Here is a 25,845-nt window from a genome sequence, read left to right on the forward strand (position 1 = left end):
GATCCTGGGGTCCTGGGTTGGAGCCCCAGTTTGGGTTCCCTGCTCAGCGGGGAGTCCACTTCTTCTTCCTCTGCCCCTTAACCCTGGCTTGTGCTCCCTAAAATAAATTTTAAAAATCTTTAAAAAAAAAAAAAAAAAGATGGGGCACCTGGGTGGCTCAGTCGGTTGGTTGTGTCTGACTCTCGATTTTGGCTCAGGTCATGATCTTGCAACTCATAGGACTGAGCCCCATATCCAGCTCTGTGCTCAGTACGGAGTCGGCTTGGGATTCTCTCCCTTCCCCTCGGCTCCTCCTCTTGCTCTCTCAAATAAATAATAAATAAAATCTTAAAAACAAAAGGATGCTCCAAGACTGTGAAAGGTCCAGCAATCACTAAGACTGAATTATAGAAAACAGGCAAGGCTCCTGCTCTTATAGATCCTAGTCTAGCAATGATCACCCCTATACAAAGTTACAAGTAAGTGAGGAGGGACTGTTGCTGTAAGAAACATAAAAGCGTTGTATGTTTTTAGCTGTGTCTTATCAATATATGAATCATAATAGAATGACATTATACTATAGTGGTAAACAACATGCACTTTTTAAAGATTTTTTATTTATTTTTATTTGACACAGAGACAGAGATAGTGAGAGAGAGCGCATAAACAGGGGGAGCAGCAGGCAGAGGGAGAGGGAGAAGCAGGCTCCCCGCTGAGCAGGGAGCCCGATGCGGGGCTTGATCCCAGGATCCTGAGATCATGACCCTGAGCCGAAGGCAGACGCTTAACCGACTGAGCCACCCAAAGTGCCCCAAACAACATGCACTTTCAATTCAGAAAGACAAGAGTTCTCTGTAATACCCATTCCCTGACTCTGTTCCCTCACCTGTATAATGAGAATAAAACCATAGGGTTGATATTAGAATTAATGGCTCTAACACATATTAAACCTATTAACATTCAGTAGCTCCTTAACTTTTGGAGCCTAACACTAATTTAGGTACAATTATACTGATGTTGTTATTTAACAATATTCTGAATCTTATCTCTTTAATCCTAACAAGCTCTTTCATGGAACAGATTTTTTTATTCCTTTAAAAAAAAGATTTATTTAAGAGAGTGAGAGAGAGAGAGGAAGAGAGAGCGTGCGCGCACATGAGCAGGGGAAGAGGCAGAGGGATAAGCAGACTCCCCGCTGAGCAGGGAGCACCAATGTGGGGCTCGATCCCAGGATCCTGGGATCATGACCTGAGCTGAAGGCAGATTCTGCTTAACTGAGTCCCCCAGGCGTCCCCAGCTTTTTTTTTTTTAATTTCTAAGGGCGGGAGGAACCCTCCAGAATATTAATAAACACTTCCTGAATAAAAAGTCCTTAGTTCCAAAGAAAGTTACTTTTCCACCAAATTTATAGAATATTAATCCACTGAAGTCTCTACTAGTGGGCATTCCCATATCCTCCAGCCAACAGCTGTTCACGTAGTAGGTCGTTTATCTCCTGTTAGAGCCAAGAGCTACGCCTCTAGAAGGTTACAACTTCCGTGATCTAGATTTGATTTCTCCCCTCCCCCATAAAAGTTTTAAGAACGTCACAAAATGGGAACTACAATAATACTGAACACTTGCTACCACTACTATTACTACTCTACAAGTCCTTACTATATACCACTCACAAAGAGCTTACTTCTATTAATCACTTAGTTCCCCAATAATCCCATGAGGTAGGTTACACCCACTTTTACTATTTCCATTTTACAGATGGGAAAACTGAGGTATAGCAAGCAAGTTGCCCAAGGTAATATAGCTACTATGTGAGTGACTGAGTTCATTTTTAACCCAGGCAGTAAAGCTCCACAGTCCATACCATTAACTACGATAATTAACTTCATCTCTTTCTTTATACATAAAGAGCAGCTATTAGGGAAAGGATTTTCAAAAATGTTTATTTCTTTTGTCACCAGCATTTTTAAGGAGGCAGACAGAATGTTTTGTGACGTTGTTGGAGAGTGAAACGATTTAACCAAGAAGCTTGGCAATATACAGCTGAAGAGGACGACGACTATGGTAACAGCCCAGATGCTAACCCGGGTAGCAGAATTCCAAACTGGCACTATTCTGCCCTTCACTGTACCCTCCTGAACTAATCAGTCAGAAGTAACTTTAAGACATTAAAACATTTTGTCTTTATCTTATGTTAACTTTAAAATCAAAGACTTGATTTAAAAGAGGATATGATCCAAGTTTTTCCCCATTAACCACTGTTAGGCTTTGGAAGAATGTTCTAAGTAGTAATGTCACAACCTGCGTGCACACTCTGAACCATAGATTCATCCATAAAAAAGAACTGTGTACAAAAGCCACTGCCATTTGCCAAGAAGGTTCAAATATTCAAGTCTCACTGAAAACTTCCTTAATTCCTGATTCTTAAATATCATTAGAACTCTTAAGAATTTTGGAAGAAATGTAATAAATATAATTAGCTCTTAGAGGTAATTTTAGGACCTGGTCCCATGGAGCTATTTTAACACCTTGACTTGAATTTATTTTAATCTTCAATAGGAAAATACGGAAGGCTTTTTTTCCTCCTATAAAGAGAAAACTCATTTTACAAAAGTACTTAGTTGTATATTAATTGGGTATCTCATCGTAAACTTCCATAATTCCTCCAAACTCATTTACTAATAAATAAGCATTTAGAGTTCTTAGCACTGCTCTAAGTACAAGTATCAACTTTAAAATATAGGTGGGACTCATTTAAAACCAAAAATATTTTAATAATATTTTTATATTTGAATTTCTCCATCCCATGAAAACAGAAGTTCCACAAAGACAGGAATTTTTGTCTGTTTTGTACACTGCTATATATCCAGTCCCTGAAACAATGCTGATACAAGAAATTTGTGATTTAGATTATAAGAAGAACAGTGCCCCACTCCCACTGAGCCTTTCCTTTTTTTTTAAGATTTTATTTTTAAGTAATCTCTACACACACGTGGGGCTCAAACTTACAACCCCAAGATAACTTACAACCGCATGCTCAACAAACTAAGCCAGCCAGCCACCCCTGGGCTTTTCCTTTTAAAATTTTTCTTCATAGCACATACCTGGAATACTACAAACTTGTAACTTATGTGCACACTAGAAAGTAAGTTCTATGAAATAAGTTTATTCACCAAAGCTAGGGCTCAATAAATATTTGATCAATCAGTGAAGGTTTAGTCTGTCACCCCACTCCCCACTGGAGTATAACCATCAGGAGGGCAGGGACTCTTCACAGCTCTGTTCTAGAACCTGGAAGAGGTACCTAATAAATATTTTACCTTCTTGTTTCTGGTTTCCACTCCAAATATTCAAACTCAACCATATTAACACAGCAACATGAAAGTGCCAAAAAGGGAGACTCTACAGAGGAGGTAGGAATGCAAACAGAATCTTTCCCTAAGTTAAGAGGTCAATGTTTACTGTGTGGCAAAAAAATAAATAAATTAAATAAATAAATAAAATTAGGAGCTTTCATATATGAAAATGACCTCAGTCTTCTCACTCCCAATTTATCCCTTTTTTTAAGTCGGCTCCATGCCCACTGTAGAGCCCAAAGCAGCACTTGAACTCAGGACCCTGAGATCAAAACCTGAGCTGAGATCAAGAGTCGGATGCTTAACCAACTGAGCCACCCAGGCGCCTCTTATCCCAATGTCTTAATTTGATCCCTGAACTCTCATCATGATTCTCAGGAACACAAAGTCCTAATGCCTACTCAGTTATTCCTCTAACGGAGAGAGCTTTCTTAACTCCTTGTGAAAATCTTACCCATCTCCAGTATCACCTCCCAAGCAAAGTCATCTTTTTTATTCAACAAATGTTTACTAACTATACACCAGGTGTTGGCAATTGTAGTGTGATCCACTTCGAGAAAAAAAATATGTAGGAAAAATATGAAGGAATAAGCATCAAATATATGCTTGTAACATCTTAATTTTATACATAAAGAACACATTTAAAAAGTTCTGAAAAACATATTTAGTATGCTTTACTTAATAAAGCTAAAAAGTAGGCTTTTTGAAAAAGAAAAGCCTTTCAAACAATGACCAAAATTAGGTTAACTGGACACTTGGAATGTTAGTTGAGGTTTCAGAGTACACAATGCACCTTAATGTCCATCAACTAATGAGAAAAAAGTAACATTAGAATAAATACTTCTTGAAAACCAGGGACATTCCAAGTGGTGGAAATAAGTGATGTCTCTCTGACGATGGTATAAAGCCAGCTAGCTCAAAACTATTTTTACAAGGAGGCTATGAAGGCTAAAGTGGGCTTAGAAAGGAGTTAAAAATATTCTAATATTTGTGAAAATATTCTAACACTTATTCTAATATTGTAACACTGAGAGAACATGAATTAGCAATCAGTTGGAACAAACTGAAGGCATACAATATCAACGAACTATAAAATAACGGTTTTACTTAAAATTAATGTAAGAGCTTCATAAAATTTATAACACAGATCCTTGGCATGTATGGGAGAAATGGTACACCATGTAAGAAGATTAAGCATGAATAGTAAAGAAATTCTGAGTAACTGACCTCAAGTCCTCCCTCCATCATTGGAACAATCAACAACATACTGATAGTGCATACCAATCAAAACTGCACTTACCTTAAGAGGCTGAGGGCCTCTCAATCCCGTTTGTCCTCCCATCTGAGGAGAGCCTTGTTGCAGTGGCTCGGTCATTAAACTGCCAGCATTTCCCATGCCTGGGTTTGGGTACTGCATGTTAGGTCGCCCCCGGCCTGCTCCAATTGAACCGTTCATGACTTGATTAGGCATCATCCCCTGTCCATTGCCTGCATTCAACATTCCAGGATTCATGCCAGCATTCATCCCTGTGTTCATTCCCATGGCAGGTTGATTTACTGGACTGTTCATCATACCTGCTGCAGATGGCGTAGGACCCTGATTTGGTCCACTAGTGCCCATCCCCATGTTGGGAGAAGTCAAGCCTGCCTGTGCCATTGGGCTTTTAACCATGCTATTTATCAAACCTAATCCAGGACTATTCTGTTGGGGCTGGCTGGCCATGCCTTGGCCTGGGCCACCAACCCCCATATTGAGGTTAGGGGAACTACCAGACCGTAGCAATTCTGACAGTTGTTTATGTTTAGAGGCTGCATCTTGTACTATGCCAAGACTTGTCTGAAGCTGACTAATATCACCACCATTGGTTAGTCCCAATTCTGTAGAGTTGATTAATTCATCTGGTAAGTCATGCTCCAAATCAAACAGAGAGCCAAAATCTAAAAGCGAAGAGAAAAAATAAAAGTTAGAGTTTGAAAGAATCAAAATCACAAATTTGTTTTGTTCTTGATAAGCATTAAATATTTCCAAGCCTCACTCCATGGGATACTATTTGTACTGCAGTCTTTCATATTATGCTAAAAAATTTTTTGTTACATATGTATTTAAAAATTAGAGAATATTTGGTTATGCCAACAAATTTAAACACTTATGAACTGTACCTAACGCAAGACCAAAGGAAAAAGGATTAAATGTTAGCACAACACCCATTACATGAGTTGCCCAGTTTGTACCGATGTTTATGAAAAAAAGATATACAATCGTTTAATATTCCAGAATTCCTTAGAAGAGGTTAAAATAACATATATACACAAACTAAGTTCAGAATGAAATAAAAGATTTAAAATATTACAATAATAGACAACTGGGGCACCTGGGTGACTCAGCTGGTTAAGTGACTGCCTTTGGCTCAGGTCGTGATCCTGGAGCCCCAGGATGGAGCCCTGCATCGGGCTCTCTGCTCGGCGGGACAGCAGAACATCTACTTAAATGTTCAACACTAAAACTATGCAGATGATGGGATATTTCCTTGTATACTGCAGGGGGGAAGTAGAATGCAAAATTGTTCATAACGTTCTCTGCTTCTCCCTCTCCCACTCCCCCTGCTTGTGTTCCCTCTCTCGCTCTCTCTGTCAAATAAATACTTTAAAAAAAAAAAAAAATGCAGGGGCTATCTCCATTCTTTACCAAGTGCCTATCACAGTACCTGCCACAAAGCAAGTCCTTGATCTGAGTGAATTCACTTCCACCTGACCTCAGGCTACAGATCAGTTTCCCTTAACCAAAATCTCGCTGGCACAGGATATAAAACCATGCCTATTCCTTCAACAACATACAAATCACCCTGAACCCAACAAAAAGAGGATGCAAATTATGGATTAACTCAGGGTTTCTCAATCTTGGCACTACTGAACATTTTGGGCTGGATTCTTCTCTGTTGTGGGGGAAGGAGAGACTGTCCTGTGAACTTTAAGATAAGCAGCAGGGGCGCCTGGGTGGCTCAGTCGTTAAGCATCTGCCTTTGGCTCAGGTCATGATCCCAGGGTTCTGGGATCAAGCCCCGCATCGGGCTCCCTGCTCGGTGGGAAGCCTGGTTCTCCCTCTCCCACTCCCCCTGCTTGCGTTCCTGCTTTCACTGTGTCTACCTCTGTCAAAAAAAAAAAAAAAAAAAAAAAGATAAGCAGCAGATCCTCGGTCTCTCTCAATGCCAGTAGTACCCCCAGCCCATTTGTGACAATCAAAAAATATCTCCAGAAATTACCAAATGTCCACTGGAGGGAAAAAATTGTCCTGGTTGATCTGTGGACTAACAGTATTCGTATTAACTCATTATATAGATTGAGGTGTTTAGTTTTTTTTCCTTTTAATTCTCCAAGTACTTTTCACATTAACAAGGCATAATTGGGTATTTAATCAACAACTCATTATACTATTAAAAGTCCATCCCTTGAAGACAAAATACCACTTAGTAATGATCTACTTGGTCCACTTAATCTTGGTTCCAAAGCCCAACTCTTCCTCTATGTGCCCTTCCTATTCTTAAAAGCGTTCTATCATGGCACTGAAATTATCTGTGTGTGTGTCTCTCTCCCCTCCTCCCTGCTATCTCTTCCTACCACCACCCCTCACCCCACGCCTGCATCCAGACTGTAGCTTTTTGGGAAGGACAAGTTTCACCACTTATACACCAACTCCCTGCCTAATGTCCAACACACTTAAGCATCTGGTCATATTATAATTACTCTGAATTGGGACACCTAGATGGCTCAGTTGGTTAAGCGTCCACCTTCAGCTGTCAGGTCAGGATCTCAGGGTCCTGGGATCAAGCCCCACATCACTCCCTGCTCAGCAGGGAGGCTGCTTCTCCCTCTTCCTCTGCCACTGCCCCTGCTTGTGCTCTCTCACTCTCACTCTCTGTCAAATAAACAAAATCTGTTTTAAAAAAAGAATGGGAAATTCTAATATATATGGAAAATATATATTAATATATATATTTGCTATCAATCACATCCCAGGATCTCAGGGCGTGATTCAGAATCCAGACTTTTACAGTATTATTCTTTCCTTTTGAAAAAATCATTTTATGCTCCTCCATTATAAAAACAGAATGTGTCTTAGGTGTTTTGGAATACAAATAAGGTTTCAAATAAAATTTCCCTGATATCATCGGGATACCTGGGTGGCTCAGTTGGTAAAGTGTCTGCCTTCAGCTCAGGTCATGATCCCAGGATCTTGGGATCATCATGCTCCCTGCTCAGTGGGGAGCCTGCTTCTTCCTCTGCCTGCCGCTCCCCCTGCTTTGTGCTCTCTGACAAATAAATAAAATCTTTTTAAAAAAATGCCCCTGATATCACTACTGAAAGACAACTGCTTAATATGTGGATGTATTTCCTTCACTGTTTCCACTTACACAAGTCACAAAACTAAAATCATACATATTTTATGAACAATTTTGCATTTTACTTTCCCCCTGCAGTATACAAGGTAATATCCCATTATCTGCATAGTTTTAGTGTTGAACATTTAAGTAAAAAACAAAACAAAAAAAACCACCTCCGCTCACTTAGAAATTTTAAAAGCATACATATGAGTAAGAGGAAATCACAAAAGAAAAGTAACATTTCAAAACTTAAATAAAAAAATAAAGATAAAACTTGAGTTAAGTAGCCAAGTTATGATGTTAGAAAAAAATAGTAGCAAGATAATAAAAGATAAAAGCAATTATCAACAGAAGAGAAAAACAGGGATACAACTGAGAGGGTACCAACAAAACCAGAAGTTGGTTCTTTGTTTTTTTTTTTTTTTAAAGATTTTATTTATTTATTTGAGAGAGAGAATGAGAGAGAGAGAGAGAGAGAGAATATGAGAGGGGGGAGGGTCAGAGGGAGAAGCAGACTCCCCGCTGAGCAGGGAGCCCGATGTGGGACTCGATCCCAGGACTCCAGGATCATGACCTGAGCCAAAGGCAGTCACTTAACCAACTGAGCCACCCAGGCGCCCAGAAGTTGGTTCTTTGAAGAGTAATAAAAAATAAATTTATGGGAAGGTTAAGAAAAAAAAAAAACAGAAAGCAATACATCTAATAAGCTTCACACAAAAAAACTGAAGAGTCAAAAACGGATATGTTCCTGAGAAAATATTCATGAAACCTTAGTCAAAAAGAAATTCTGGAAAAAAAAAAAAAAGAAATTCTGTAGGATAAACGTCCTAGTTTCTGCAACAAATCAATGACATTAAAAGACAAATATAGGGGCGCCTGGGTGGCTCAGTCGTTAAGCGTCTGCCTTCGGCTCAGGTCATGATCCCAGGGTCCTGGGATCGAGCCCTTCATCGGGCTCCCTGCTCCGCGGGAAGCCTGCTTCTCCCTCTCCCTCCCTCTCCCCCTGCTTCTGTTCCCTCTCTGGCTGTGTCTCTGTCAAATAAATAAATAAAACCTAAAATAAAATAAAAAGACAAATATAAAGGAATGGGAGGAGTTGTTTTAAAGATCCAACAACTAGGGGCGCCTGGGTGGCTCAGTCGTTAAGCATCTGCCTTTGGCTCCGGTCATGATGGGATTGAGCCCCGCTTCTCCCTCTCCCACTCCCCCTGCTTGTGTTCCTGCTATCGCTGTCAAATAAATAAATAAAATCTTAAAAAAAAAAGACCCAACTAAACATATCTTCTTTTTTTTTTTTTTACAACTAGACATATCTTGTTTGGAACCTGAAAACCAACTATAAGAACACACATTTTTAAGAAGAGAATCAGGACGAGGCACCTGGGTGGCTCAGTCAGTCGAGCATCTGACTCCTGGTTTTGGCTGAGGTCATGTTCTCAGGGTCATGGGACTGAGCCCTGAGTTGGGCTCTGCGCTCAGCAAGGAAGTCCGCAAGAGTTTCTCTGTCCCTCCCTCTCCTTCTGCCCCTCCCCAGGTGCCACTCATGTATCTCAAATAAATAAATAAAATCTTAAAAAGAAAATCAGGAAAATTATATACGACTGAGTGGTGGGTAATATTAAATTATCAATTTTGGTGGGTGTGGTAATAGCATAGTTACTACGTTAAAACAAATCCTTTTAACTAAAAGATACATATTGAAGTATTTCTGGTGAAATGACTTGTCTGGGATTTGCTATAAAACACTCCAGCAAAAAAAAGAAAGGAGGGAGCATGTATGTGTATGCAAAAATAACTTCAAGTAACAGGCACACGGGAGTTCCTTTATACTATTAAATTGAAATTTCCCATTTAAAAAAGTTTAAAAGAAGGAGACATAGAGAGCCTATTATTACTATTAAAGAAATAGTCTGGGGGTGCCTCAGTGGTGCAGTCAAGTGTCTAATTCTTGGTTTTGGCTCAGGTCATGATCTGAGGGTCATGAGATCCAGCCGTGCATCAGGCTTCTGCCCAGGGAGGAGTCGGCTTGGGATTCTCCCGCCCTCTCCCCGTGCCCCTCCCCAGGTTCTCTCCCTCCCTCTCAAATAAATAAATCTTAAAAAAAAGAAAAGAAAGAAATAGTCTGTCTTAATCGTTGGTTAATCTTCCCATAAGGAAAACACCAGATCTAAATGTTTTTACAGGCATGTCTTACTGAACTTTCAAGTAAAAGACAAGTCAACCTCATACACACACTTCTAGAAAACAGAATACTCTAAAAATCACATGGCCAGTACAAGAAAAGAAAATCATGAGCATAAGCAAAAATCCAAAAAATAAAACACCCCCCAAAACAAAAACAAACCCCCAGCAAATCAAACTCATCAAGTGTCTTTAAAATGTACTGTACCGATCAAGTTGAGATAATGTCAGGAATCCGGGGGGGAGGGGTTTGCATTAGAAGCCTAGAATATCTTTAAGTCATTCATCATATTAACAAAGGAGAAAGAAAATACAAGGTTCATCTCAAGGCTCTAAGAAAAGCACTGTATAAAATTCAATACCCAATCACACACAAAAAAACCCAAACCAAACCAACAAAAAACTACAGCGATCAAGAAAGTGATGGGAACTTCCTTAAAGTGATAAAAAAGGTTCCTTCCAAAACATAAAAACTGACAGCAAATATGCATTAATGGACCAACATCAAAAGTCTCTTTAGCATCAGAACAAGACAAAGATACCTATGACAAACATTTCTAATTCAATGTTGTACTGGAGAATCTAGCCAAAGTAATAATACAAGAAAAATTACACATTCAGTGCAATGCCAATCAAAATTCTAAGTTTTTCAGGGAAACAGACCAGAGGGTTCTGAAGTACACACAGAAGAGCCTAGTTTCCACCTCTGTATAATAGGAAAGTACCTACTTCATAAGTTATTTGTTGAGTATTAAATGAGTTAATATGTATTTAAAATAGTGCTGACACATATTAAGCACCATGAAAATATTTTATTATTATTCAATGGAATCATTACCCTATTAGGAGACAAAACAATCTTATAATAACAAGAAACTTTTATCAGGCACTTTCAACGTTGTCAGGGATTGTTCTTGGCACTTCAATAATTTTATCATTCCCACTAATCCTCTCAACAATATCAGAAGTAGGTAAGAGCCACATACACAGAATTCACTGAGGAGAAATCAACTTTAGTAATACACAAATCTTACTGTAGACCCTAGAATCTTGAGGATTTTAATTTAATCTGTACTACAGCCAAATTTGCTCCATTTGATTGCTGCCTCATGTTTATGCAAAACATTTCACATCACATTACAAAGTTAAGCTCCATTGTGAAGCCAGACAGGAGGGTTTACATTGGTAGACCCTGAAAATAAAAGTTTAGGACTGTTCTTTAATGGCAATCCTGTACTTTTAAAAGACCTAAATTGTAGTTACTACTACAAGAGATCCACTCAGGTTTCAACTCAAGACTGATTCCAATTCTCTTCTTTTCCAAGATGGCTCTCAATCAACTGTGCACTTACTATCTTCTATCTTTTGTTATGGCTAAATATTTGTGTGCATCATTACTTCATTACCAAATTATGAGTATCTGAAGGAGAAGGGTTGCATTTATCTTTTTTAAAAGATTTGAGAGAGAGAGAGAGAGCTCAAGTATGTGCACGGGGGAGGGGCAAAGGCAAAGATTCTCAAGCAGACTCCCTGCCGGATGTGGGGGCTCAACCCCACAACCCCAAGATCATGACCTGGGCCGAAATCAAGAGTCGAACGCTCAAGTGACTGAGCCACCCAGGCGCCCCAAGGGTTGTATTTAATAAATATTTACATTTCTCACAAGATCTAGCATAAGCTCACAGAATTAACGTTTTCAGCAATTCTAAAATTGCATATTATAATTATTTATATCTGATTTGGTATTTGTAACTTAATAAAAGTTCTCTTACCTCTACTTAAAACATTTTCAACAGCTATACTGATTAAATTTGGAAGACTGTAAAAGTCATATATACTTTGATCAAATAGACGCTATTATTTCATTTAATATCATTAAGTCATCATTACTCCTAAGCTACTTTGTGTGCCTAAAAGCTCTGGACATTTATAATTCCTAAATACCATCAGCTATCACTGTTACCTATACCTTGGCACTGCTCAGGGAGTCTAACCCCAATTCTATAAGCTGACCTCATTTAGCAACTGTGAGCTCAAGTCACCCCTTCCATCAAGAGACAGTACAACTTTCTCTACTTCCCTCATGGAGTTCTACTGTTGTTCTGTTTTTTTTGGGATAGGAAGAGTGTTCATTGAGAAAGGTAAACTCACACAGAAGATTCTGGTGTCCCTGGCTGAGTGATAGAGAATCTGAATGCCTGATGAGAAATTTCAGAACCTTCTGTCCAGAGGGAAGGGCCAGGATAACTTCCAGGGTGAGTCCTTAGCTACAACTTTGTCCTAAACAGCAAATGAAACCCATGGTCTAAAACCTGTTAGAAAAGCAAGTCCCAAACTAAAAGCAGTATGTATGAAGATGCAAGGGAATAATTAAAAAATGTAATGTCACAATTTAGGAAATCCTACTGGATGGTGGATTTTAGTACTGACCAGTCTCAATTTCACGCTTGTTACTGAGCTCTTCAAGTTCTTCCTTTTCCTTCAAGGAAAGGGGAAAAAATGAAGGTTCAAATAAATCATCTTCTCAGGCCCCTATCTCAACTTGCCCTTCATAGGGATTAGTCCAGATCAGCTGAATAAAATTTAGATGTTCAACAAACATGAGAAACCTAGATGATCCCTTAACCTAAGAGTTCAGAATTTTTATTCTAAAGAGAAAATTGGTCTACTGAAGACTTTTAAGCAAAAATCTGGTATGAACAGATTTGTATTTCTTAAAGCCCACTCAGGCAAACAAGATGAAGAATGAATCGGACAGACGTGTCTGGAGTCAGAGAGACTGGTTAGGAGGCTGCTGCTGGAGAAGTAACAAAAACTAGCAGTTGATCTGGAGCAGAAGTACTAAATGGGCAGAGGCATCAAAGATGCCAACTGTAAGAACTCTTTGTGACTATAGGTAGGGGATTTAGAAGAAAAACAAGGATGACGCCTAAGTTTCTGGGTTGGACAACCTAAAAGTATACAGGAGTTCTGTTATCCAGAAGGGAAATCCAGAGGAAGACATGGTGATGTAAGAAAAAAGTCACTGTTAGACATTAAGGGGACCATCAGATATACAAGTATTTAAGGGACAATAATCTTAACCATCAAAGGATGTTGAAACCCACCATTCCCCAAGCCCATCCACCAGGAACACTGTCCTGGAAACCAGGTTCCAAGAAGGAAATGTTAGTGGTGTCCCATGCTCCAGACAGAATTTACTAAATGTAGATATACTAGGAAATATTTACTAATCTAGATAAGAGTAGTTCAGTGGAGTTGGAAAGAGCAAATGCCAGACTGCAGCGGACTGAGGAGGTAAGAAAGGAAAAGACAACAAGTATCTCTTCTAGATATTAAAGTAAGCTCCTAAATACTTGTTTAATTGCCCCCTTTCTCTATGATTAGAAATTTATAAATCTGAAATTTATTCCATTACCTTTTAAACTATCCTATGGCAAGTATCAAAAAACAGTATCACAAACAACTGTTGAATGAACTCACACTATCTCCAATAAGACATTTCCTGCTTACTTTCCAAAATTATCAACCAATCAATATCATTAGCAGATGATTTCTACCAAATAGTTCATTGACAAGTTCCCAAATACCTTTAATGATGCTCAAGTACAAAATAACTTTGAGTAAAATGTTTCTTCACCTGAGTGTACATTCAATCCAAACACAGTGATACAGTGATACAAATGTGACTGACAGGACAGATTTAAATGTGATTTGCAACGTTTAGAATACATGAAGTGTATCCAATGGACCAGGTATTTAGAAATGTGACAATCTAAACAAAAATGAATTTGGATTGAATATGTGGGAAACTAGTGTTGAGTCAAAACATCCTTTCAAAAAAAAAATCCTTTCATTATTACCTACTGATTTTGTAGGTCACACTTGGTGTTTTCTACATTGCTATATTGATTTAGCCATATAATCTCTTGCAAAATGAATACTGACATCACTTAGCCTTTCCAAAAAATCAAGATAAAGATGATTCTACAATATGTGAGAACTAGATAAATACTACCCACCATGAAATATATAAATGAAGCATAACCTTCAAAATTAGAATTTTTTTTTTAAAGATTTTATTTATTTGACAGAGAGAGACACACCAAGAGAGGGAACACAAGCAGGGGGAGTGGGAGAGGGAGAAGCAGGCTTCCTGCTGAGCAGGGAGCCCGATGCGGGGCTGGATCCCAGGAACCTGGAACCATGACCTGAGCTGAAGGCAGACGCTTAACGACTGAGCCACCCAGGCACCCCCAAAATTAGAATTCTTAATACAATCCCACACACTGCACTGTGCTGTGAGCATAAATAAGAGGCTTTTTCTTAAATTACTAATTACAATGTGAAACTTGAAATAATTTTGGTTCAAAATCTAATTTTACTGAATAGCACCTCTTCCCAGTTATACGTTTTTTTCCTATATAGAAGGCTCAAACATTATTTGTTTGTAACAGGCTTATTTTTGTGCTTCAGGTAAACTGAAGTCAAATAAAAACTCAGTTCTGCTCTTAAACTGTGCACATAAGCAAAATACCCATACTAATAACCATACTGTTCCAAAACTAGTAAATTCTCAAGTATCCACTTAGAAGACAGAACTCATCCACTGATTCTTTTTTTAAAGATTTTATTTATTTGGCAGAGAGGGCGCGCACGCACGTCCACAGGCAGAGGGAGCAGCAGAGGGAGAGGGAGAAGCAGGCTCCCTACTGAGCAAGGAGCCCGATGGAGGGACCCTGGGATTATGACCTCGGCCAAAGGCAGACACTTAACGAACTGAGACACCCAGGTGCCCCTGATTCTGCTTTCATTTAGTTTTCTACATGGCATTAAAATGTTTTTAAAAAAACGAACATTCCAGATCTCATTAGTTTTCTATATGGCATTAAAATGTTTTTAAAAAAACGAACATTCCAGATCTCAAAACCTCTCTTTCCTCTAACCCAGTGGTAAGGCCAGAGGGTAAGTAGGAGCAGGGCAGGTGAAGTGTGGAGAGAAAGAAAATGGGACGTGTACCACCTAAAGCTCAACCAGTTCAACCGCAAGAATTACAAGTAGGGAGAGCAAAGTGAGTGATGAGGTGGGCGGAAATCAGAATGCTCAGAGTCCCTATTCCAGGTGAGGGATCTGGGATTTAAAAAAAATAAGGATGGAAATGAAAGTCAAATCTATGTAACTTCAATAAATCTGATAACAGTTTGGCTAGACATTGACAATATAACAAAGATCTCTCATTCTTACTGGTTTAGGGCACTTCCTACATTATTAACTCAACTTTTTGGGGTGCTTAAGAAGCATGACATTTTAGGGGCACCTGGGTGGCTCAGTCGGTTAAAAGGCTGCCTTCAGCTCAGGTCATGATCCTGGAGTCCTGGGATCGAACCCCGCATGGGGCTCCCTGCTCAGCGAAGAGCCTGCTTCTCCCTCTGCCCCTCACCCCACTTGTGCTCTCTCTCTCAAATAAAAATCTTAAAAAAAAAAAAAAGCAGCATGACATTTTAGATACAGTCTTTAAAATGAGGCAAATTTGCAAACTTCATGAAATTAGGTTGAAACAACTTTCCTAACCTTCATTCAGTGCTTTATTTAAAAATAGTATTTTGATACTCTGTAGATGCAGAACTAATCTAATCACAAACAATCCACCTATCAAGGTAAGAAAGATGCATAAACACTTAAAACTACTTTTGAAAGACTAAGAAAATTAAATGAAATATCCATGCTGGAAAAACAGATATGACTTCTAATACTTTTCAAGAAAACTGGAAAACAATTTGTGATTTTATATACAAACTTGGATTGAAGATGATGATCAATATTGGATTATACAGGATCACATAGTTATGCATGTTATCAAGTGTTGAATTCTGAAATCCAATGGAGTTAAAGGGCAGAAGTGCAAGCAAATTTCAAAATATGCATTCTTAACATTGTCCTGCAACCATGACATCAAAAGGTGTACCTATACTTTGGCAAGTGATTGACTTGAAGTTGCCTCTTAACCCCAACACATTTAAGTTAGTCTTAAAATTTAAACAGAGATCAAGTGCTATATAACTGATCAAATGTGTGACCTCGGCCCACTTTTAGAAGTTTTATACGGACTATCTGCCTTGCTCTTTATTTATTAATATGGTGACACTTCTTCGCATGAAATTAACTAAAAGGTGAGGACACTTTTATCAAAATCCCACCTTAAAAATCAACTCAATGACATGTTTATATTAAACCTAAACTGCATGTTAACTTAACTACCACTGATCATTTCTTGATTTTGAGTAGTGGTAACATCTTGGGAGAAGCTTTGTGGTGAGTATAAGATTTGTTTGCTTGACTGGGGTTAGTTCTGAGGGAATGAAATGCCTATAGGGGATCCTACGTGATAGAGCTATCATACCATCTCTCCAAAAAACAAAACCAAAAAAATTTCTAAAGATTGCATATCTGCAAAGAAAAAGGAGAGAGTGAATTGTTTGAGTTATCTGCTGTTATTCTCTACATTTAGGACAACTGGTAAACAAAACTTGGACCTTAAAAAAATAAACAATTCACATCAATAATTACAGTCTACTGAAAACTTCCAAGGCAAATGGAAGTGCACTTCAAAAGATAAATGACATACCCCTAGTCTTCCTGCCATTAGGTGCTCTCCTTGCTACTGATCCTATACCATGTCACCAGAATTAGTCTTCCCTTTTCCCTGACCATGTCATTCTCTCATTCATAAAATTTTAATTCTGATGGTAAAAATGTCAAACTCCTTACTACATTGCTGTCTTTTCATAATAGGACACCAAAATCCTTTCCCATCTGTCTCACATGAAAACATACACCACAGTCTGATTCCAGCCACATTAGAACCACCTGCATTTGTTAAACAGAAATACTCTTCCGGGGCGCCTGGGTGGCTCAGTCGTTAAGCGTCTGCCTTCGGCTTAGGTCATGATCCCAGGGTCCTGGGATTGAGTCCTGCACTGGGCTCCCTACTTAGGGAGAAGCCTGTTTCTCCCTCTCCCACTCCCCCCTGCTTGTGTTCCCTCTCCCGCTGTGTCTCTGTCAAATAAATAAATCTTAAAAAAGAAAAAAAGAAAAAAGAAGTACTCTTCCAATTTTCTCTACTTCTAAGGTAAGTTATCTTCAAGTTCTCCTACCTCTGTTCAACTTTCCCTCTGAAGTTTTCCCTCAGTTCTCCAAACACACCCCGTCAGACACAATCCCTATCCTCTACTTTTCAGAATACTTATGAGAGGGCGCCTGGGTGGCTCAGTCGTAGAGCATCTGCCTTCGGCTCAGGTCATGATCCCAGGGTCCTGGGATCGAGCCCCGCATCGGGCTCCCTGCTCTGCGGGAAGCCTGCTTCTCCCTCTCCCACTCCTCCTGCTTGTGTTCCTGCTCTCGCTCTCTGTCAAATAAATAAATAAAATCTTAAAAAAAAAAAAATACTTATTTGTAATAACTCACAGGAAAATTGTGTGGACATGTATACCAACCCCACCAGATCCTAAGTGCTTTGAGAGCAAAAAGTGCAACCGATTCATTTTTAAATTTCCAAGTGTCTAATAATTGATCTTTGGTAATTAATGTTTGTTGGCTGAAAGGAGAGAAAGACACACCAAATGAAAACAGTGACTACTCAACTCAGGAGAATCACACAACTTCAAAATGTTCACAATTTAACTCATCACAACCCCTCCCCACCACATCCATACACAAATACTTCACTTCCTATGTTTGCTATCTTAGAAAATGGCAACCTCTCCAACCCAGCTGCCCAAACTTGAAACTTGGGAATTACCCTTGATCCCTCTATCACAAAATCCTAATGAGTAATTAATCACCAAGTTCTGCTGGTCACCCACTTTCCTCAAATCTTTTCACTGCTTTCCATCTACTAATTCAGGCCACCCTCATCACAGCTGGAATCCTAAAACAGCCATCTCTCTGGTCTCCCTGTTTCATATTTTTCCCTGTTCCTTTCCAAAGCATTCCTCACTTTAGTCAATCATCAAGGTACAATTATGCCCCATCCATTTAAAAGAGCTAAAATGGGGAGTGCCTGGGTGGCTCAATGGGTTAAGCATCTGCCTTTGGCTCAGGTCATGATCTCAGGGCCCTGGGATGGAGCCCCCCATCGGGCTCCTCCTCGCTCAGTGGGGAACCTGCTTCTCCCTCTCCCTGCTGCTCAATTGTGCATGTTTGCATGCGATTGCTTTCTGTCAAATAAATAAATAAAAATCTTTTGAAAAAGAGCTGAAATGGAAAATCTGAACTCCAATAAGTATTATAAGCCAAAAAAAAAAAAAAAAAGGTATTATAAGCCAAGCATAACTGGCTCCATACTCACCTCTATGATTATATTTCTTGCTATCCCCCCAGTCAGATGAACTTAATAGGTTCCCTGAACAGGCCATACTCTTGTTCCCAGCCTGGGCTCACTCTTACGATTATATTCTATCCTTCAGATTTCAAGATCAGACATCAATTCCTCAAAGACAGCAACCAGAGGAACAGTAGTTACAGGTTATAGGCCCTCCTATTTCTCCCACTGTACAGAGTACTTCCCAAATACAACGCTGGTCACATGTCTTTTTTTTTTTTTAATTTATTTATTTGACAGAGAATGACACAGTGAGAGAGGGAACACAAGCAGGGGGAGTGGAAGAGGGAGAAGCAGGCTTCCCGCGGAGCAGGGAGCCCGATGCGGGGCTCGATCCCAGTATCCTGGGATCATGACCTGAGCTGAAGGCAGACGCTTAACAACTGAGCCACCCAGGCGCCCTGGTCACATCAGTCTTGAATGTCACTCTCATCCCCTTATCTATGAGCAATGGGAAGGAAGGGTCCATATCCATCTTGATTACCAGAGTATTCCCTGCACTGAGGATAAATGCCTAATATACAGAAAATATTGGTCCAATACAGATGAATGCCAGCTTGTCAACTCTTCTAAGCCAGTATTTTTCAAATTGTGGGTCACAAGCCAATAGTGGGTCATGAAATCAATATGGTAGGTCACAACCAGCACTTTAAAAAAAAAAGAAACAAACATAATAGAAAACACCAGAGTATATTACAGATAGTAAGGGTAAGTAGTTTGTCCGCTTGCTGAGGTAGCGTCTCTAGTTCTCCATGTAAAATGTAGTTCTTACGGGGTGTGGTCAAAAAAATCTGAAAAGCACTGCACTGCTTCTTTTCTTCTCCCTCTTCCTTTTTAAAAAAGTCTTTTAAGACCCAGTAAGCAGGGGCGCCTGGGTGGCTAGTCGTTAAGCGTCTGCCTTCAGCTCAGGTCATGATCCCAGGGTCCTGGGATCGAGCCCCGCATCGGGCTCCCTGCTCCACGGGAAGCCTGCTTCTCCCTCTCCCACTCCCCCTGGCTTGTGTTCCTGCTCTTGCTATCTCTCTCTCTGTCAAATAAATAAATCAAATCTTAAAAAAAAAAAAAAACCCAGTAAGCAAACAGAAAATAGAAAAAGTAGTGCTCAATCACACAGTTCTTTAGCAAAAAGCCATTCTGACTTGAGCATTTCCAGTAGGAACAATCTTTGATTTCTCACGCTTTAAATACTTGATTTCCATTTTAATTACTTACATATTCAAGACACCCTATATGACAGTACATATAGTACTTCTACTTTTATTTTAGTCTCTGCTACCATATTCTTACACTCTTCAGAAACAATCTTTGAGATCTATTGGCTAACTGCACCATAAGCTTTACTTCTTGGACTACTACTCTCTGAACTTCACGAACTTGGCTCTCTTTATCCAATCTATCTATAAATCCATTAAAAAATCACCACTGCTTTGTCGTTGCTATATATTTAGCCAGTAAGGTTAAAAACCATCAACACAATGAGCGCATGTTACACTGCAGCAAGCACTCTATCCTAAACATTTGTCGACAAAGAGAATTTTCGTTTATTCCGCACCACAATCCTGTAGGGTGGGTACTACAGGTGAGGAAGCTGAGAGAAAGAGGTTAAGTAACTGGCCCAAGGTTCACAGTTAAAAAGGCACGTCTGGGATCAGAACTCTAAAGTAGTGTCTCCAAAACCCCTTTTCTTAACCGCTCACTTTTTTCCCCAGGAGTTTGAGTTTTTGTTTCTCTCTCTCAACTAAATTACTCCTAATTGCCTTTTGAAGCATTTATAAAGTAAGATCTATATCTAAAAACAAAGGATATCTAAACTGTTCAGGAGAAGCTTAACACCTTAATATTTATTCTCTTAAACCTGTGAGAAAAAACAAACAACAACAAAAAAAACCTCTAAGAACTGAACAATAAAAAATTTCCTACCAAAATTTAAGAAAACTAACACCCATCACATGAAAAAAATCACCTGCAAAATTTAATGTTTTAAATGTTTATACTTGGCATAATTTAAGTTTCAATTTGCCCATTAATTTCTCTAATATTTGCTGCACTAAAAAAATTCAACTTCGGAAATTCTCAAAGAAGAAACCCTAAAATCACAAAATACACACACAACAAGCATATCTTATTTTTCTATTAATTGTTGGCTGTTAGGAATTGGCAGAACAGCTCCTGAACTGTTTTTGTAAATATACCAGGAAGAGGTATTTTACACTCCCACTTGTATCTGCAACATTCTTCCTACTCTTTTTTTTCCCTTTCCTATTTACCACTTAATGTTCCTACAAACACCACTAGGCACTTATTTTCAACTTCTTGTTTCAATTTATCTCGCTTTTTATAGAACAGACTATGGAGAAGGTGGAAAAGCAAAGTAAAACAGAAAATAATGCGAAAAGGCAACCAAAGGCAGAAACCGTTTCCTCTCTCTCCATTACACATTCACTGGACACGCCAGTACATTTCTTACGTCTGTGACAGACACGAATTTCTGCTGGAAAAGGGCACCCATACTGTATGTAACATGTACAAGATTTACAATTTAACAAAAGTCACTATCTCACTATCAACCACATATAGCCTTCTTGAAGCCCTATAAATGAACTTACAAAGCCTTGAGAATAAGCAACTGCCAGAGTTCAAGGCACTTAATAAAATGTTTTGCAACATAACACTGAGGTCAGCAATACCTCATTGGACCAAGGAGCCATAACCGAAAAACTCCAGGAGAACTCTAATATAAACATGCATGCCTTAAAAATAAAATTAAAACACAGTATCATAGGTTTAAGAGCTGAAAAAGAAATGGCCTCCAACAAAAATATTCTGGTTAGGATAATAAACCATTAATCCACAGCAGTGTTTTGAGAAAGTATAACTGACATTAAAAAAAAAAAAAAATCCTTGCCACTTCTCTATTATGTATATTAATCTAGTGGTCAAAATAATATATTTTATATACTATCTGCCCTGTTCCTTTGAAATGAAAAACAGGGATAAAATCCAAGCCAATTCTGACATGAGTACACAGAACTACAAAACTGGTACCAAGACCAGAAAGATCGTTACTTAATATGCCAGATCCTAAGGCTGTCATCCACCTTTCCAGAGTCTGTTCTTTCAATGCATATAGCATTAAGTGTTTACAAAGCAGAGACAGAACATATCCAATGAACAATGAAAGCAACTATATCATCCTCATCAAGCCCATTGCTCAGATTATTATTACTAGAAATAGGTTCAAGAAATATTTTCAGGATTGGGCGCCTGGGTGGCTCAGTTGGTTAAGCGACTGCCTTCGGCTCAGGTCATGATCCTGGAGTCCCGGGATCGAGTCCCACATCGGACTCCCTGCTCAGCGGGGAGTCTGCTTCTCCCTCTGACCTTACCCCCTCTCATGTACTGTCTCTCTCATTCTCTCTCTCAAATAAATAAATAAAATCTTAAAAAAAAAAAAAATATTTTCAGGACTTACCTGTTAACTTTCTTGGTCAATAATTTTACCAAAATATTTCTACAAATGGCTTTTATAATCTTTTTTTGGGTGGAGAACATAAAGTTATTTTATTTATCAAATAGTTTTGTCCTAACCATACCAAGTTAAATAAAATTTACAATGGATCAAGTACAAATATTGAAGCAGGAACATAAAGATGCAAAGCTAAAAAAGTAAGTCTCTCCCTCCCTATTCCAACACATAAAACCTGAACTTAATTCAAGTTATTTGAATCAATCTGGAATGTTTTAGAAGAATCTTTGACATCTCATTAAGAAATCATTTATAGGGTGCCTGGGTGGCTCAGTTGGTTAAGCGACAGCCTTCGGCTCAGGTCATGATCCTGGAGTCCCGGGATCGAGTCCCGCTTCGGGGTCCCTGCTCGGCGGGGAGTCTGCTTCTCCCTCTGACCCTCTCCCCTCTCATGCTCTCTATCTCATTCTCTCTCTCAAATAAATAAATAAAATCTTTAAAAAGAAAAAAAAGAAGTCATTTATATTCTGCATCAGTGGCTAACCTTAAAAATTCAGAAATTGGAATTTAAACACTAATCTGTTTTGTTAACATGTTAGTATGTCAACCCAACTGGGCTCCAGTTTTCTTTCCTATAAAACTGGCACATGCCAACACTCTTGGTAGGTACACTTAACACTACTAAAATCACACGTCCTAATCATTAATAAAAAAAAGTTTCTGATGTCTAGAATGTTGGGATCATTTTGACCCAGTTCTAGATAAAATTCATAATCAATTACCAAAAAACAACTTACTTTCATTTATAAAATATCCAGGTAATAACTCAAAAGTCAAAACACAGAAAAGTTACATGTTTGAAAACTTAAAAGTTTTAAGAAGTGAAGTGTCTTTGTTAAAAGTTCCCTGACAACTTATACTACACACTACTGCCTGCAAAAAGAAAAATAAAATAAAAATAAAAAATCATCAACTTGTATTACGTTCACAATGGGACAGTATTTTCTTTTTAACTACCTCCCTCCAACCTCCCCCGCGAAAACCCATACTGATTAGGATTAAAAATTGACACCGAAGAATTCCTAGAGTACAATCTTAATGGGGGCAGGAGGGATCAACTCTCATCACAAAATTCAGAGAAAGGTAACTAATACTAAGATAAACTCTTACTGAGTTCATCTCAATGTTGAGGGTTTTTTACTCTAAAAACCCACTTGATACATTTAGGACTCTTTTAATTATACAAAGATATTTCAAGTAGCAAAATAGTTTTTGTATACTGGACAGGTGAGACACTACTAAATGAGTTAGCTAAAGTTGCCAAGTACATAGATCAAATATGGAGAAGGCAGTAGTGCACCTGAATAGAGGTGTCTGAACAGCAGAGCGCAGCTCTCCCTTCAGGCCTTGCATTACTCCAAGAGTAAGCTACTCAAATCAGGAGTAATCAAAATGACACACATTAAAGAAGTTTTCTCTACAGTATCTCAAGTCTCTAGTGAACTCAAATGTAAAATCCATTACCACATTACACAAAAATTAAAGAAATAACACAAAAACATACAGGCAGAAATACGTCTAAAGGTGATCTGAAAATCCTTCGGAACATTTTAGTAAGTGCAAAGGAATATGATACTCAATATGTGTAACAGTTCTAAGGAAAAAAGGCAAGTAAGAGAAAAAAAATCTGTGAAGACTACAGAAAGTTCAAGGAATAAGAACAGATCAAAGTTCTTGCATTGCCAATTTTACAAGTCTGAAAGTAGAAAACTACAAGAAAACTGCAAAAATCCTCAATCTTTGCAGGTTATCTTAAACTCATGACACATTTTTCTTATAAAAGCAAAGAATCCAAAGCATTTGCCATATCCTTACATTTTCACCCTCTGAAATGAAGCCTGCTTAGAAACATGCTTTAAAAGTTCTCTACAAACTCATAGGGTACATTTAACTCCATTATGCACTCTCACTGGCAGATGGAGGGATGACGCGGAGTTAAAGAGATGCTCCGTAGTAAGGGGGAACATCTTGTGGACTGTCAGATGGCCAGCCATTCTTCCTCTTCATTATCCTGGCACCTCAAACAACTACGACAGCAAAAGAGAAGGTCGGTGGCCATCAGGACAGCACCAAACTAATTATAAGGAGGGGATGATGGAGGGAAGTCTCCCTGAATTTCCCTTGACAAAAGGGCTGGTGCACAACTGAGTGAAGTTAAGAATGGTAGAGCTTTTCTACGCTGAAATATAGATCTCCAAGAATGTTTAAAGCATAAAAAAAAAAAAAAAAACCCACAAAAACACACAAATACAGTACCTTATGCACATTTTAAACTTTTGTACGGTCAGTCTATGTTTGCAGTTCATGACTGGGATCCTTACAACTCCTAATTTTGATTTCCAAGTACATAACTCCACACAATTGGTTATCTCCACCGCCCCCCCAAAAGAGAAAGTGACTACAAACTGCAAAGAAAATGCCTCTGCTCTCTCACAACCTAAAACCCCAGAATTTCAGACATTTTGGTCTCACACCAAAGAAATGGGAGATGTAAAATGAACTGCGCTCCATATTGATTCTTAAGGCAAATAAAAAAGGGGGGGAGCTAGGAATGGTAGGTAAAATAATTCGAAACAAATTTCAGCTTTGACGTTACAGCTAACGTCAAACCTGAAATCCTGGATCACACATAACACACAAATAAAAATCAAGATTTTTTACACTCTCATCCTCAACGGAAAATCTTGTGCAAAAAAGAGAAAATCTTGAAAAGAGTGGAAAGTAGAGAAAACAGAGTAAGTGCAATTGAGGAGAAAGGATTCGCAATTCCTCATTTCTCAACAACAAAAAATTCAAAGCAAAATTGCATAAAAAGCCCTTACACACAAATGCACTGGCATTTCAAAAATTAAACTGCATGGGAGCAACAATAAAAGCTATTTCCATAGCACCACTCAAAAGCTCTAATTCCAGAACACACATCGATATGACATAGTGTTGCAACAAATGTATTAGGAAGCAAAGAAAATGGTTGGGCTACTGGACGTCTTCGACCAGCTCATTCAAACACCTTTAAAATTAATCAAGAAGCAAAAAACTAAGAAGAGAGAAAAAGGAAAATATGGAAGAGGAAAGGTGCACCGAGCAAAAAAGATTAAGGGGAATGTGGAAGGCCAGGGCTCCCGGGACTAACCTGTGCCATCGCTGGCCGACGCCGAGAGGGCCGGAGATGAGAGTTTAGGCCGCTTGGCTGAAGGCGGCCCCGGTTCCACCACATTCTCGGCCATTTTTAATTCTTTCGGAGATACAGGCGAGGAAAACGAGAATCCTCGGGAAATCTCTTCTTCGGCCAGGGCTCCCCGCCCCGCTCCCTGGGGTGGGCTTGGGGGGCTCCGCCGGCCCCCGAGGGGGGTGGGGGAAGTTCCTTTTTCTCTTCGCTGGGTCGCGGTGGCCGAAGAGGGATGCGGACTCGATAGAAAAGGTAGGGGCAAGTGCGAGGGGCCGGGCCTGCGCCCAGGCCCGGAGGAGGGCACAGGAGCACAAATCCGCCGAGCGCGTCCGCTGCGGCGAATTCCCGAGAACTCGCGGCTCTAGAGGCGCAGTCCCCGGCCCGCCACGGCCGGCCCCTGCCCAGCCGAGGTCTCTCGGAGCTCCGCCGCCGCCATCAGCCTCTTCCTCCTCGGCGCTGTCCTCCTCCTTCTCATCGCCACAAGGAGGCGGGGGCGAAAAGGGGGGAGAGGAGGAGGCGACGAGAGACACTCACCTCCTCCCGGTGCCCCCTCCCGGACCTGCGCCCCCACCCTCCGAGACCTCCTCCTGCCGCCGCGCTCCGCGCCGCCGCCGCACCGGCCCCTAATGGCCGCAGAGAGCTCGCCAGAGCCGAGAGCCAGGCTGGCGCCGCCGCCTCACATCGCGCGGCGGGCGGCGGAGGCGCGGCGAGGACGCCGGGCGCGGAGCTCGCCGGTCCAGAGGGCCGAGGGGGCCGGGCCGAGCAGCGCCGCCCGCCCGCGCCGACGCCGAGCCCACCGAGGAGGCCCCGCTCCGGCGGGCGGCGCAGGCGGCCTCTCCTCGCGCCGCGCTCTCCCCCTTCACCCTCCTCTCCCGCGG

General features: G+C 39.9%; 1 protein-coding gene across 2 annotated transcripts in view; it reads right to left on the reverse strand.

The window, feature by feature from the left end:
- EP300 (E1A binding protein p300) overlaps positions 1–25,562 on the reverse strand; it is an 84,624-nt gene extending 59,062 nt beyond the window's left edge. The window contains exons 1-2 of one of the 2 annotated variants that reach the window (XM_027592665.2): positions 24,932–25,562; positions 4,633–5,270 (exon numbers count right to left, since the gene is read on the reverse strand). In XM_027592665.2, the coding sequence (XP_027448466.1) occupies positions 4,633–5,270; positions 24,932–25,025 (732 nt within the window). In that variant the 5' untranslated portion in view covers positions 25,026–25,562. The remainder of the gene's footprint in view (positions 1–4,632; positions 5,271–24,931) is intronic. The other variant, XM_027592664.2, reaches the window with a different exon arrangement.
- Positions 25,563–25,845: the final 283 nt, after the last annotated feature.

The sequence above is a fragment of the Zalophus californianus genome, chromosome 9 (assembly GCF_009762305.2).
Source record: "Zalophus californianus isolate mZalCal1 chromosome 9, mZalCal1.pri.v2, whole genome shotgun sequence".
Lineage (NCBI taxonomy): Eukaryota > Metazoa > Chordata > Mammalia > Carnivora > Otariidae > Zalophus > Zalophus californianus.